Below are 14,566 nucleotides of genomic sequence, written 5' to 3' on the forward strand. Positions count from 1 at the left end.
GGACTGGAAGAACATTGTTAAAATGTCTATGCTACCCAAAGCAATCCACACATTTAATGCAATCCCTATCAAAATACCACCAGCATTTTTCGCAGAGCTAGAAAAAACAATCCTAAAATTTGTATGGAACCACAAAAGACACTGAATAGCCAAAGCAATCCTGAAAATGAAAACACTGGAGGCATCGTGATTCTGGATTTCAAGCTATATTACAAAGCTGTAGAGATCAAGACAGTATGGTACTGGCACAAAAACAGACACAGAGATCAATAGAACAGAATAGAGAACCCAGAAATGGACCCACAACTATACAGTCAACTAATCTTTGACAAAGCAAGAAAGAATATCCAATGGAAAAAAGACAGTCTGTTCAACAAAGGGTGTTGGGAAAACTGGACAGAGACATGCAGAAGAATGAAACGGAACCATTTTCTTACACCATACACAAAAATAAATTCAAAATGAATGAAAGACCTAAATGTGAGACAGGACACCATCAAAATCCTAGAGGAGAACACAGGCAAAAACCTCTCTGGCCTCAGGCAGTGCAACTTTTTACTAGACATGTTGCTAAAGGCAAGGGATACAAAAGCAAACAGAAACTACTGGGATTTCATCAAGATAAAAAAACTCTGCACAGGGAAGGAAACAATCAACAAAACCAGAAGACAGCCTACAGAATGGGAGAAGGTATTTGCAAATGACATTTTTGATAAAGGGTTAGTATCTATCTAAAACCTATGAAGAACTTATTAAACTCAACCACAAAAAAACAAGTAACTTAGTAAATAGATGGCAGCAGATATGAACAGTCCCTTTTCTAGAGAAGACATCCAGCTAACAGACACTTGATAAGATGCTCAACATCCCTTATCATCAGGGAAATACAAATCAAAACTATGATGAGATACTACCTCACACCAGTCAGAAAGTCTAAAATTAAACAAAACAAGAAACAGCAGGTGTTGGCAAGGATGTGGATAAAGAGGAACTCCCTTGCATTGTCGGTGGGAATACAAACTGGAACAGCCACTCTAGAAAACAGTATGGAGGTTCCTCAAGAAACTAAAAATAGAACTACCCTGTGATCCAGCAACTGCACTATTAGGTATTTACCCAAAGGATAAAAAAATACAGATTCGGAGTTACATGCACGTCAGTGTTTACAGCAAAACACTCAACAATAGCCAAACTATGGAAAGTGCTGAAATATCCACTGACTGATGACTGGATAAAGAAGAGCTCATACATTATACAATGGAATATTACTCAGCCACCACAAAGAATGAAATCTTGTCATTTGCAATGATGTGCATGGAGCTAAAATATATTATGCTAAGTGAAAACAGTCAGAGAAAGGCAAATACCATATGATTTCACTCATATGTGAAATTTAAGAAACAAAATACATGAAACAAACCACAAGAGACTCTCAACGATAGAGAACAAACTGAATATTGATGGAGCAAGGTGGATAAGAGATGAGTTAGATGGGTGATAGATATTAAGGAGGGCACTTGTGATGAGCACTGGGTATTGTATGTGATGAATCACTGAATTCTACTCAAACCATTATTGCACTGTATGTTAACTAAGATTTAAATTAAAAAAAAAAAAAAATAAAACTGAACATTAAGAGAATTTGAAGTTCATAAAAACATAAAAATATTCCAAGATAGGTATATAATTGTGTCCTAACTCTCCTTACAATCACCTCAGAGAGGAACTTAAAGAAAATCCATGAAAATATTAATATCTTCTCTTTGAAAAAACTATCTGAATTATTGTTAATATATCCACTGTATATAAAAATAATGGTGCAATCATCTGGCATTTGTCTATCGTACCCTTGAAACTAATATTACACTATATGTTAACTAACTGGAATTGAAAAAAGAACTTAAGAAAAACAATGGTGCAATTAACACTTAGATAAATATTCAAACAAATAATACCTAAATACCTTAAAGTAAACCATTTTTTCCAAATTTTATGTACATATGTGATATGTACATTCTATATAAATACAAAAGTAACTTGCATTAGGAATAACTACCTTTCCTCCTGAAGTATATTTTGTGGGGTTATTTTTAATGTTTATTTATTTTTGAGAGAGAGAGAAAGACAGAGTGTGAGCAGGGGGAGGGGCAGAGAGAGAGAGAGGGAGACAGAATCTGAAGCAGGCTCCAGGCTGCTGACAGCACAGAGCCCAACGCGAGGCTCAAACTCACGAACTGCAAGATTATGACCCAAGCAGGAGTCAGATGCTTAACTGACTGAGCCACCCAGGGACCCCTAGATTTTGTGTTTTAACAGTAAAACAACTGATTAAGAGATCAGAACTATGGTAGGTGAAAAACTAGTCTGAAATAATACGGAGAACTCATTGACTGAAGACCAGCCCTGCAGAGTACTGAAAAACATCTTTAAGGGTATTTTCAAATGATTTTAGGAATCTGTCCCTGTGTTCAGTAGATGGAATAATTCTAAATTTAAAGCTATTATTACCAAGAATACCTCTAGAGATCATTTAGGAAACCCTGCCATTAGTAAGTAAAGAACAGGAGTTTCTGTACTTAACTAACTTTGCCAAGGAGACAGTTAACCACAGACCAAGGACTTGAATCTGGCTCTCTTCCTGACTCTGCTTCTTCTACTGCAACTAATCCTCAGTTGTTGGTGAGGCAGAGAGGGAAGGTTCTAACAAATTCAGCTGAGTATTTCTGTAAGTACTCATTTACTGCTCTTGTGTTACAAAGAAAGAATTGAGTAGTTGTGAAAGATAGCTTAGAGTCCACAGCCTAAAATATTTACTATCTGGTTCTTTACAGAAAAGTTTGCTCATTCTACATTAAAGATTTTTTACCATTCAATTCAGAAGTTTCAGAATTTGACCCATAATAACCCATATGATGGGTTGTAATAATTAGCAATAAAACCAGAAGCATACTAGCAGTTAAGTTAAAAGGGGTTAACCCCAACACCACCACCACCACCACCACCACCACGGAATTGACTATTTGTCCATTTTCCGTATTTTGACATGAAAATCTTTTAAAAAAGAGAAACTATAAAACTTAGAACCTTGCAAAAAAGAAATTAAGATCTGATTATTTAAACTGAAGGAGAACCCATATACATTTCTATACTGTAAGACTACTTCTCATCTACATGAACATATTTGCTACTTGGAAGAGAGCCTAGTAGATAAATTTAAGCTAAATGAATTAGCTATGTCGGATGTGGGGTGCCTGGATGGCTCAGGTGGTTAAGCATCCAACTCAGGTCCTGAGTTTCCAGTCGTCAGATTATGCCCTACGTCAGGCTCTGTGCTAGCAGTGTGGAACCTGCTCGGGATTCTCTCTCTCTGCCACTCCCCCACTCTTGCTCGCTCGCTTTCGCAAAATAAACATTTTAAAAGAAAAAGAAATGTCAAATGTATGATAATTATTTTAGAAAGAGTCAAATTGATACACATTTTTCTAGCAGAATATCTAAACCACAAATGATATCTTATTTAAATGTCAAAAGTATCTACCGTATTAATCACCTGATTCATTAAATGTTTAGGTTTTACCTTTCTACTCTTAGAAAAGAAAGCAAACCTGGCTTCAGCTGACCCTGTTAGTAATGGATACTCACACCACAAAAAATGTAAACCTCAGTGAGATTTAAATAAGTACAAAATACAATTTAAACAAAAGAAATAGAATGAAATAGAAATAGAAATAGAAATAGAAATAGAAATAGAAATAGAAAACAAGTTTATTTAAAGAAGTCCCTACTAGAACTGACAAATCAATAAAAGTTATTAATTCACTAGTCAGGATAACATGAGACGAGGTTATATACAAACACACAGTTCTTTTTTAGGGACCCCTGGACAGTTCATTGTAAACAATGTAAGACGTACAGAACTAAAAATTACAACAAGAAAGGAACCTGAAGACACATATGTCAAATTAGAAAACACACACATGGCTTGGGACTAAAGTCAGAAGACCTCATTCAAATCTCTGAGCTGTCAACAACTGTTCACCTGTTCACACTGATTAAATTACTTCTTGGTGACTTGGGTCCTCCTAGGGCTTAGTTTATTTCTTTAAAAAATAAGGGATTGGACTAGAGTACTAAGATTCCTTTTAACCCCCAAATTAACTTATTTTTAAGTAACCATTTATTTATTACCACTGTTATGTGTCAAGATCATATTAATAACATTAATAATTTGTTAACTGCATTTATAAAAAGTATTCTAGAATAAATAACTACCAAACCTCATTCTTGTAAACACAGGAAGAGATATGAAATGAAGTTTAGTATGTGCTGCCTTAAAAAAAGAAGTAAAATCCTTTTTCCAAATGAGACTCAATAATTCTCCAAATAAATTAGGTAACATTAAGCAAATCCTATTCTGAGTCTCGGCTCTTCCATTTATAAAATGGGACCACCAACAATAACTGTAGTTTTTTTGTGAGAAATAAAGTTAACACACAGGTGAAAAGCTTTCCCTTTGATGTCAGAAATAAGACAAGGATGCTCTCTAGCACTGATTCAAATACTAGAAACAAAAAGAGCAATACAACCAGCCACTGTAAAGTTACAAAGATAAGATATTTACAAACATATAACTGGAAAAAGATGAGTATCCTCTACATGTGATACATACACACAGACTGGTATAAATGAATGAGAAAAAGGTAAGCAATCCAACTGAAAAATAGGCAAAAGATCTGAACCAGAGCTCCCAACAAAAGAGGAAATGCAAACAAGATAATTAACATATGAAAAAGGCACTTGACCTAATTAGTAATGAAGGAAACTGACATTAAAAATACAATGGGAGACGATTACATTCTCACCAGACTGCAAATTGTAAAATCTCTGAAAACACCACACATTGTAAAGAATGTGGTGGGCACCTGGGTGGCTCAGTCGGTTAACCATCCAACTTCAGCTCAGGTCATGATCTCACAGTTTATGGATTCGAGCCCCACATCGGGTTCTGTGCTGATAGCTCAGTGCCTGGAGCCTGCTTCAGATTCTGTGTCTCCCTCTCTGCCCCTCCCAACCTCATACTGTCTCTGTCTCTCAATAATAAATAAAATTTCAAAAAAAAAAAAAAAATGTGGCAAGACCAGAAAACATTTGGTATACAATTTGAAAAACCATTTAATCCTATAGAAAAGTTCAAGATAGGTCACGACCCAACAATTGTATTCCTAAGAATATCCTAAAGAAATGCATGCTTGGATCCAAGTACAAAAGTGTTCATAGCAGCACTATTTGTAACAGCTAAAGCCTGGATATAATCCAAATGTTTATCAACAGTGGAATGGAAAAATAAAACAAGGAATATATATATATATATTCAGTTCAGTTAATTGTTTTAGTATTTATATATATTATATATATATAAATACTTTATATACTTTATAAAGTATTTATATATATATAAAGTATTTATACTTTGTATAAATACTTTATATATATACATAAATAATGTATATATAAACTTATATATACAAATATATATATAAATACTAAAACAATTAACTGAACAAACTGTAACTAAATACAGTATGACCCTTATAAATAAAATGCTAACTAAAAAAAGGAAAATACAAAAGAATATTTGTGATATCACTTCATTCATATGTTTAAAAAATAAAAAACCACAATATTTAGAAATACATGCAGAGAAGGTAAAACTATTTCTAAAATGCAAAGAAATTATCACCTCTGTGGAGAAGGGAAGTTATTTTTTTATTGGGAATGGTATTGAGTGGGGCAGTTTCTGGGGTGCTGGCCATGATCTACTTCCTGATTTATACCATGAATACATGGGTGGTCACTTTACACACACACTGTACACATAAATTGTACACCTGTAAGTTCCTGGAATATAGGAGGTAGTTAATAAAGCCAACTATTACTTTATATTGATGATTTTATTCTACTATTGGTATTACTTTCATCAATATTACTACTAATTTCTCCTCTGCAGATTATATATCAGTTTCAGCTCAGGTTATGATCTCACAATTCATGAGTTTGTGACCCACATCGGGCTCTCGCAGTCAGCACAGAGCCTGCTTCAGATACTCTGTCCCCTTCTCTTCCTGTGTCCTCCCGTTTGCACTCACTCAAAAAAATAAATAAACATTAAAAAACAAAATAACTATATCTTCCTTCCTATACACTCTGCATTATCTTAACTGCAAAATTTTGATAGGAACTAAAGTGTTTCCCTCTACGTGATTATTCTTTCAGCAAGGCTCCCATCATCAACAGCAGAAGTCCTAATGTAGGTTGAGTAAGAATAACAGAAGATGTGTGAACTGAGTTTAATAAAACCTAAGTATCAAAAGGAAATAATATAGGAATCAGCCTAGATTCTCACTGTTCACACACTCTGAACTGCTCTTCTCAAGCTCCCAACCCACAGACTCAGTTCTTAGGTAACTGCTGTGACCGTTTTTCACAGGAAGCAACAGAAGGCAAATATTTACAAACAAGCCTATGAAACATGTAAGTTTACTACATCAAAATGCTCACTATATTTCAATGGTAAGGTTTTTTTTTTTTAAGAGAGAAAATAAATATATGATATTTTAAAAGTAGATATATCTTGTCAAGTACCACAAAAACTATTTTGATATTTCCAATTTCTGGAAACAAAAGATAACATCTACTAGTGATTTTAAAATTCCTTTCTAATGAAACAGGAAATTGTAAGACACTTCACTTAGGGCTTACTGATGCATGCTATAGAGAAAGTTACCAGAGGAGAATTAAAGCTACTTAAGTAACCAAGTTATAATTACCAACTTAATTACAACTTTCAAAAAAATGTAATATTTAACATCTAAACTTAATTTGATGAAAGGTAAGATTTTAATTCATTAAACTATCATTAAAACAAAGTGATATTAAAAAAAATTAACTTTGGGGCGCCTGGGGGGCGCAGTCGGTTAAGCGTCCGACTTCAGCCAGGTCACGATCTCGCGGTCCGTGAGTTCGAGCCCCGCGTCAGGCTCTGGGCTGATGGCTCGGAGCCTGGAGCCTGTTTCTGATTCTGTGTCTCCCTCTCTCTCTGACCCTCCCCCATTCATGCTCTGTCTCTCTCTGTCCCAAAAATAAATAAAAAACGTTGAAAAAAAAAATTAAAAAAAAAAAAATTAACTTTAACTGAAAAGTATTCCAAATAAATATTGCAAAGAATTCCATTTAGCAAAGTTCTTACAATCTTAGTATTTAATAAATTAATTTTAGTAATAAGCTGCAGTTTATTAACTGTTCTGCATGACCTTGCAATCAAGACACTAAAGATGAAAAACATCAACGAATCAATGTACATATATTTATCCTAAATATCTACTACACACAAGAACTGTTAGAAAACAAAGAAACATAAGACTTGGTCCCCACCTGACTGATGCATAATCTCAAGAAACATCTATGCATCTGTGCTAGATAAGAAAAGTTATCTGAAAATACGATTAAACAATAATATAAATAGGAAGTAATAAAATCAAATGTATGACAACGTTGCCAGTATTTTGAGGAAGGGAAAAATGTTGTCTAGTTGAGATATCTGGAGGAGCTTCATGGAAAAGGTAGAATGAGTAAACTTTAGGTAAAAGGTGGGGAAAGGAAAGGACATTCTTGGCAGAGAAACTTAGTGAACAGAAATGGAAAGTATGTTTAGGCAACAATGGACAAGTCTTAACTGGTATAAAGAATGGAGACCTCTAGGAAGGGGTTAGATAGTGGAGAGTTTGCTATATGAAGGACTGAAGAGTCTTGGGATACTTGGTACATTTTAAGTGCTAAAGTCATGTTTGCAACTCTTTGAAGGTAGAGATTGCTTTAATAAATGAGGGGCGCCTGGGTGGCTTAGTCAGTTAAGCAACCAACTCTTTGATTTTGGTTCAGGTCATAATCTTGAGGTCCACGGGTTTGAGCATCACATTTGGTTCCATGCTGACAGCGCGGAGCCTGCTTGTGATTCTCTCTCTCCCTCATACACACACACTCTCTCTCTCAAAAATAAATAAAATTATAAATAAATAAATAAATAAATAAATAAATAAATAAATAGCAGAGAAAGAACCAGTATGTATCTGCATTGTATGCTTTAAATGCATGCATCTTGTATATGTAATTTATGCATGCATTAGGTCAATTTTTAAAATTTCAACTACTATCAAGGATGTTCCCTTTACTGACAACTCCTTTACCATGCTTCCATATTTTCATAATCAAACACATTCAAAGTCAAGCTACCATAATTATGTAACCAATGCCTTTTAAAAAGATAATGCTCTGGGGAAACCTGGGTGGCTCAGTCAGTTAAGCTTCAGACTTTGGCTCAGGTCATGAACTCACAGTTCGTGAGTTTGAGTCCCATGTCAGACTCTATGCTGACAGCTCAGAGACTGGACCCTGCTTGGGATTCTGTGTCTCCCTCTCTCTCTGTTCCTTCCCTGCTCACACTCTCTCTTTCTCTAAAATAAAAAAGATTAAAAAATTAAAAAAAAAAAAAAAGCTAATGTTCTGGGGTGCCTGGATGGCTCAGTTAAGCATCCAATTCTTGGTATCAGCTTAGATCATGAGATCAACCCCCAGGTTGGGCTCCGCAATGGGCACGAAGCCTGCTTAAGATTCTCTCTCCCTCTGTTCCTCCACTACTTGCATGCATGCAAGCATGCATGTTCTCTCTCCAAAAAAAAAAAAAAAAAAAAAGTAATAATAAAAAGCTAATGTTCTCTTTACCTCTAGCTTGCCTAGTCACATCTATCTTGTACACTGCTGCCAAAATAATGTTCCAAAAGAACCGTTCTGAATTAGGTTTATCTCTGCTTTACAAACTTGGAAATGATGCCCACAGCCTTTCCTCTAAGAAATAATCAACCTAGACTTTAAAGTCTTCTACAATTTGAGCTCAATCTACCATACTGGTCTTATTTTTCACTACTTTCTTTACATAAACATCATCTTTCTTCAAACTCCACTACTATTTTTCTAAATATATTTTGTCTATTTTCAGTTTCTATGCCTGTCCTCAGGTGTTCTCTCCAAATGATATATTCTTGCCTTCCACTTTAATTCTACCTACAATTCAAAATCTACCTCAAATGCTTACCCCTATGAATGGAGTCTTTTCTGAAGACCCCTTCAGGTATGAACTCTTCATTCTCTAAACTTTCACTGAAGTCTGTGCATGAAAACTAAAAACACCATTCTTTATGTCATTAATAGAGAATGACCTTGAGGACCTCACATGATCTATACTCGTACATATATAACTAAAACTTATATAGGACAATCTAGAAGGACATGCTTAGCACACATATTCATTCAAAACATACTTACTGACAGAATGACAATTCACATATTGTAAATATCCCAAAGACATTCACGTAAGAATACAAAAATAGGATGGTAATCTTAATAGGTTTTTTTTTAAAGGAATTTTACCTTTTCAGTTGTAAGAGGTTTTGCAGGCTTTTCTGGTTCCTTTTCTTTCTTTTTCTCTTCCTTTTTTTTTTCCTTTTCTTTCTAAAACATAGAGCAAAGTTTTGATAAGTTCACTTTTAAGGAAATGTCAGCTGTTAACACATTTTTATTTTATTCGTTTCAGTAATTATTTAAGGAAGGATTCAAAAATGACAATATCCAGTGATACTGAAATATAAAAGTAAACACAGCAACTACATACTCTCATTGAGATTACATGTTGATAATACAACATCTTTTAAGAAATTTAAGACAGAGGTGAAAGTATTTAGAACTTCTTCGAAATTTCAGTTTGTTTTAAACAAATGAGACTTTTTTTCAATAAATTCTCACTCCATCTTAGAGATTAGGCTTCCTAATACCAACCATAATGTTGAACTTGGAGCAAGATCACAGATCTTCACACAGATGAAGACATTACAACATGTAAACGTGAGGCAAAAAGGGAAAAAATAATTTAAAAAAATTTTTTTAAATCTTTATTTATGAGAGAAAGAGAGACCGAGCGCAAGCAGAGAAGGGGCAGAGAGAGAGGGAGACACGGAATCTGAAGCAGGCTCCAGGCTCTGAGCTGTCAGCATAGAGCCCGATGTAGGGCTCAAATCCACAAACTGTGAGATCATAACCTGAGCTGAGGTCAGACGCTTAACCAACTGAGCTACTCAGGCACCTATTTAAAACTATCACAAAACAGGAGCGCTTGGGTGGCTCAGTCAGTTAAGGGTCCAACTTCAGCTCAGGTCAAGACCTTACAGTCAGTGAGTTCAAGCTCCAAGTCAGGCTCTGTGCTGACCACTCAGAGCCTGGAGCCTGCTTCAGATTCCGTGTCTCCCTCTCTCCCTGCCCTTCGCCTGCTCATGCTCTGTCTCTCTCTCTCTCTCTCTCTCTCTCAAAAATAAAATAAACATTAAAAATAAATAAATAAAAGTATGACAAAATATGTTTAGTCCATTACATAATGTGATTTTTAAAAAGACAAATACAATAATAATTTTCTCATTTAAAAAAATGTTAAGGGGGGCGCCTGGGTGGCGCAGTCGGTTAAGCGTCTGACTTCAGCCAGGTCACGATCTCGCGGTCCGTGAGTTCGAGCCCCGCGTCAGGCTCTGGGCTGATGGCTCGGAGCCTGGAGCCTGTTTCCGATTCTGTGTCTCCCTCTCTCTCTGCCCCTCCCCCGTTCATGCTCTCTCTCTGTCCCAAAAATAAATAAAAAATGTTGAAAAAAATAAAATTTAATAAAAAAAATAAATAAATAAAATAAAAAAATGTTAAGGGTATCCCTGATAACAGAGCAAACTGACTAGTTAGTGTATTTAACCCAATCCAGTCTAGGTAAAATGTAATGCTACTATGATGTACACAATCTGCATTTCCAAGAAGGATAAAACAGGATATATAATATTAAAATTTAAGGGCCCCAAACTCGCCAAAAAAGGAAAATGAAATAAAAGAATAAACAGTGATTCGGGGTGCCTGGGTCAGTCAGTTAAGAGTCTGACTCTTGATTTCGACTCATGGCATGATCTCTCGGTTCATGGGTTTGAGCCCCAAGTCTGGCTCTGTGCTGACAGTACAGAGCCTGCTTGGGATTCCCTCTCTCCCTCTCTCTCTGCCCCTCCCCAACTCTCGAGCACTCTCTCAAAATAAATAAATAAACTTTAAAATAAAGATCAAACAATGAGCATTCATAAGGCATTTAAAGGGAAGAGATATCTAGAAACCTGTAACTGAATCACAACAAATAAGTATTAGTTAGTATCTTAGTTTCCTTTCAGTAAATGATTAAAGATAAACTGATGAACCTCAGGAAAGGCAGAGTAAGAAGCACATAAGCACATTAGTCAAAATGCCTATGGGCTTTTGTTTGTACCTGTGCCTTTAAAATGGTATTTGAACAACCTACCTCAACAGCAGAATTTTTACTATTTGTAATTGAGAAAATACTGGCAATTCCTAGGCTATAACATAATGGTTTAATAAAAGTTCCTATGGGCCAGACACTGTGATAAGCACCTTATTGTCTAATTTAATTTAATCAATAAGTGTCTGAAAAGAATGTCATTATAATCATTTTACAAATGAAGAACAAAAATTAGGAAAGGGATAAAGCCACACAGCTAATCGGCAGGAGGACCTAGGGAAGACCCCAACTCTCAAGTCACTATTCACTGCCATCCAGTGGAGCACTGGTACTTAGTACTATTCTTCCATAGAACAATGGTTAATATTTCCTGAACCCTTACTATGTGTGAGACAGTGTTTTTACTCATTTAATCCTTCCAACAACTCTATGAGGTGAGTAACCTTATTCCCGTTAATAAGTGAAGAATAAATGAAATATGCAAAAATCCTTTATCTATTATGAAATGTTTGGTGAAGAAGGCAATTAGTGATTGTCACTAATATGTTGGGAATGAATTATTCTATAAATTCACAAGATTGTTAATTTCTCAAGGAAGGCACAGTCAAAAGAGTGGAGAAGCAGCTTGTCTTTCTAATCACTATGACTGGTAAGCACATACGAAATCACCAAAACTGAATTAGATTATTTACCTATGTTTAATAAAGAGAGAGCACAATTCACTTCTCTTTAACCCTGGAATTTCAGCTGCTAAAATATGGCTGTTATCTAATCTGATTCCAGCAGGGGTATTATGACACAAGATTTGAAGCAACATTAAAAACATGGGCTCTAAATACAGATCATACAGTTTGATCCACAAATGACTCCCATCTCTAGAATCGAAAGCTGCTAAAAGATCAAAGAGTACTGTGAGAACCTAATTTGTTTTAAACTATTTTCTCAGCGAGAACAAAATACCGCAGTGTTTGGTATTATAAAATAGTTCCTGAAACTTGGTTGCTATATATACAAATGATACAGTGAAACAGACTTTCTGTGTAAAAATAACTGAAAAAAATGTTCAGTTCCTAGAAGGTAAAGATAAGCACACAGTGGGTTCATTATACTCAAATGACACTTGAGTGATGTAATCAAAGATACGGTCTTTAAAAACTTTTATTATGTACTCCTACCTTAAAAAGTTGCAAGCATATATACTCTACCATATGTATATATTTATTTACAAAGTATATATAGCACTATATTATGCACATTATAAAACACACATAAAAGAAATGTTGAAAGTATAACAAAAAAAGCACAAATAGGCATAAATAAACTGCCCTGGGGTTCTCTCTAATATCTAATGCTATTGACATTAGACTTTGGAAACTACTGAATTAGACCAATGCCTTTTTTTAAAATTGAGGTATAATTTACAAATAACATTAACTTCTGGTATACAACATAATGATTCAATATTTACATGCACTGTGAATTGATCATTACTAGAAGTCTAGTTTCCTCCTGTCACCATATAAAGTTACATAAATGAAATACAGTACTGTTGCTCTAGTTACCATTCTATACATTGCTACCCATAAATTACTTACTTTATAACTGAAAGTTTATATCTCTTGATCTTCTCCAATGCCCCCCCAACCCCAACTCTGGCAACCACCAATATACTCTTTCCATCTATAAGTTTTGTTTTTGTTCTTTCTTTTGCTTTTTAGATTTCACATATAGATGAAATTATATGGTATTCATCTTACTCTGCCTGACTTATTTTACTTAGCATAATGCCATAAAGATTCATCCATGTTGTCACAAATGGCAAGATTTCATTTTTCATATGCCTGAATTGTGTCTGTTATATATATATAAACCACATTTTTCTTTTTTTTTTTTATTTTGAAGAGCACATGGGGATCAGGGAAAGAGCAGAGAGAGAGAGAGAATCTTAAGCAGGCTCCACACTCAGTGTGGAGCCCAACACAGGGCTCAATACTAAAATCCGGGGATCAGGACCAGAGCCAAAATCAAGAATTGGGACACTCAACCAACTGATCCACTCAGGCACCCCTTAACAACATCTTCTTTATCCATTCATCCACAGATGGACACTTTGGTTGTTTCCGTATCTTGGTTATTGTGAGTAATACTGCAATAATCATATCTTTTCAAATTAGTGTTTTCAGTTTCTTCAGATATCCAGAAGCAGAATTGCTAGATTATACGATAGTTTTATTTTTAGTTTTTTTGAGGAACCGACACACTATTTTCTAGAATGGCTACACAAATTTACATTCTTACTAACAGGGCATAATAGATCCTTTTTCTCTATGCCCTAACATTTGTAATTTTTTTGCCTTTTTGATAATAGCCATTCTAACAATGCTATCTCACTGTGGTTTTGATTTGCAGTTCCCTGATGATTAGTAATGCTGGACATCTTTTCATGTGCTAGTGGGTCATGCGTATGTTTTCTTTGGAAAAATGTACATTTTTATGGGATTTTTTTTTGTTATTGAATTGTGTGAGTTCCTTATATACTTTGAATATTAACCCCTTATTACATATATGGTTTCCAAATATCTTCTCACATTCAATAGGCTGTCTTTTCCTTTCACTGACAGTTTCCTTTCTTGTTCAACACCTTCTTAGTTAGATGTAGTACCCTTTATTTTTGATTTGTTGCCCTACCTTTTGAAGTAAGATGCAAAAAAAAAAACCAAAAACCATCACTAACACTGATCTCGGGGAACTTAACTGCCTATGTTTTCTTCTAGTAGTTCTATGATTTCAAATCTTGCATTCAAGTCTTTAATCCATACTGAATTAATTTTTGTATACAGAATAAGATACCGGTACAGTTTTTCCAAACCATTTATTCAAGGCATTGTGCTTTCTCCATTGATAATCTTGCCTTCTTGGGGATAAATTAACTGACCATATATATGCGGGTTTATTTCTGTGCTGTCTATTCCACTGCAGCAATCTAGGTATCTGTTTTTATGCCAATATCATACTGTTTTGATGGTCATACCTTTGTAATATAGTTTGAAATGTGAGGCCTTCAGCTTTGTTCCTGTTTCTCAAGATTCCTTTGTCTACTCAGGATTTTTTGTGGTTCCATACAAATTTCAGAAATATTCTGAGAAGATGGCGGCGTAGGAGGACTCTGGGCTCACCGTGTCC

At 35.0% G+C, this 14,566-nt stretch overlaps 1 protein-coding gene across 5 annotated transcripts in view; it reads right to left on the minus strand.

Annotated features, from left to right (window-relative positions):
- Nucleotides 1-14,566, minus strand: part of SMAP1 (small ArfGAP 1) — a 199,561-nt gene that overhangs the window by 73,366 nt on the left and 111,629 nt on the right. For all 5 annotated transcript variants that reach the window (XM_019417678.2, XM_053904759.1, XM_019417676.2 and 2 more), the window contains one exon: nt 9,484-9,564. In XM_019417678.2, the coding sequence (XP_019273223.2) occupies nt 9,484-9,564 (81 nt within the window). The remainder of the gene's footprint in view (nt 1-9,483; nt 9,565-14,566) is intronic.

The sequence above is a fragment of the Panthera pardus genome, unplaced genomic scaffold (genome assembly GCF_024362965.1).
Source record: "Panthera pardus isolate Hobbes unplaced genomic scaffold, ASM2436296v1 HiC_scaffold_17, whole genome shotgun sequence".
Taxonomy (NCBI): Eukaryota; Metazoa; Chordata; class Mammalia; order Carnivora; family Felidae; genus Panthera; species Panthera pardus.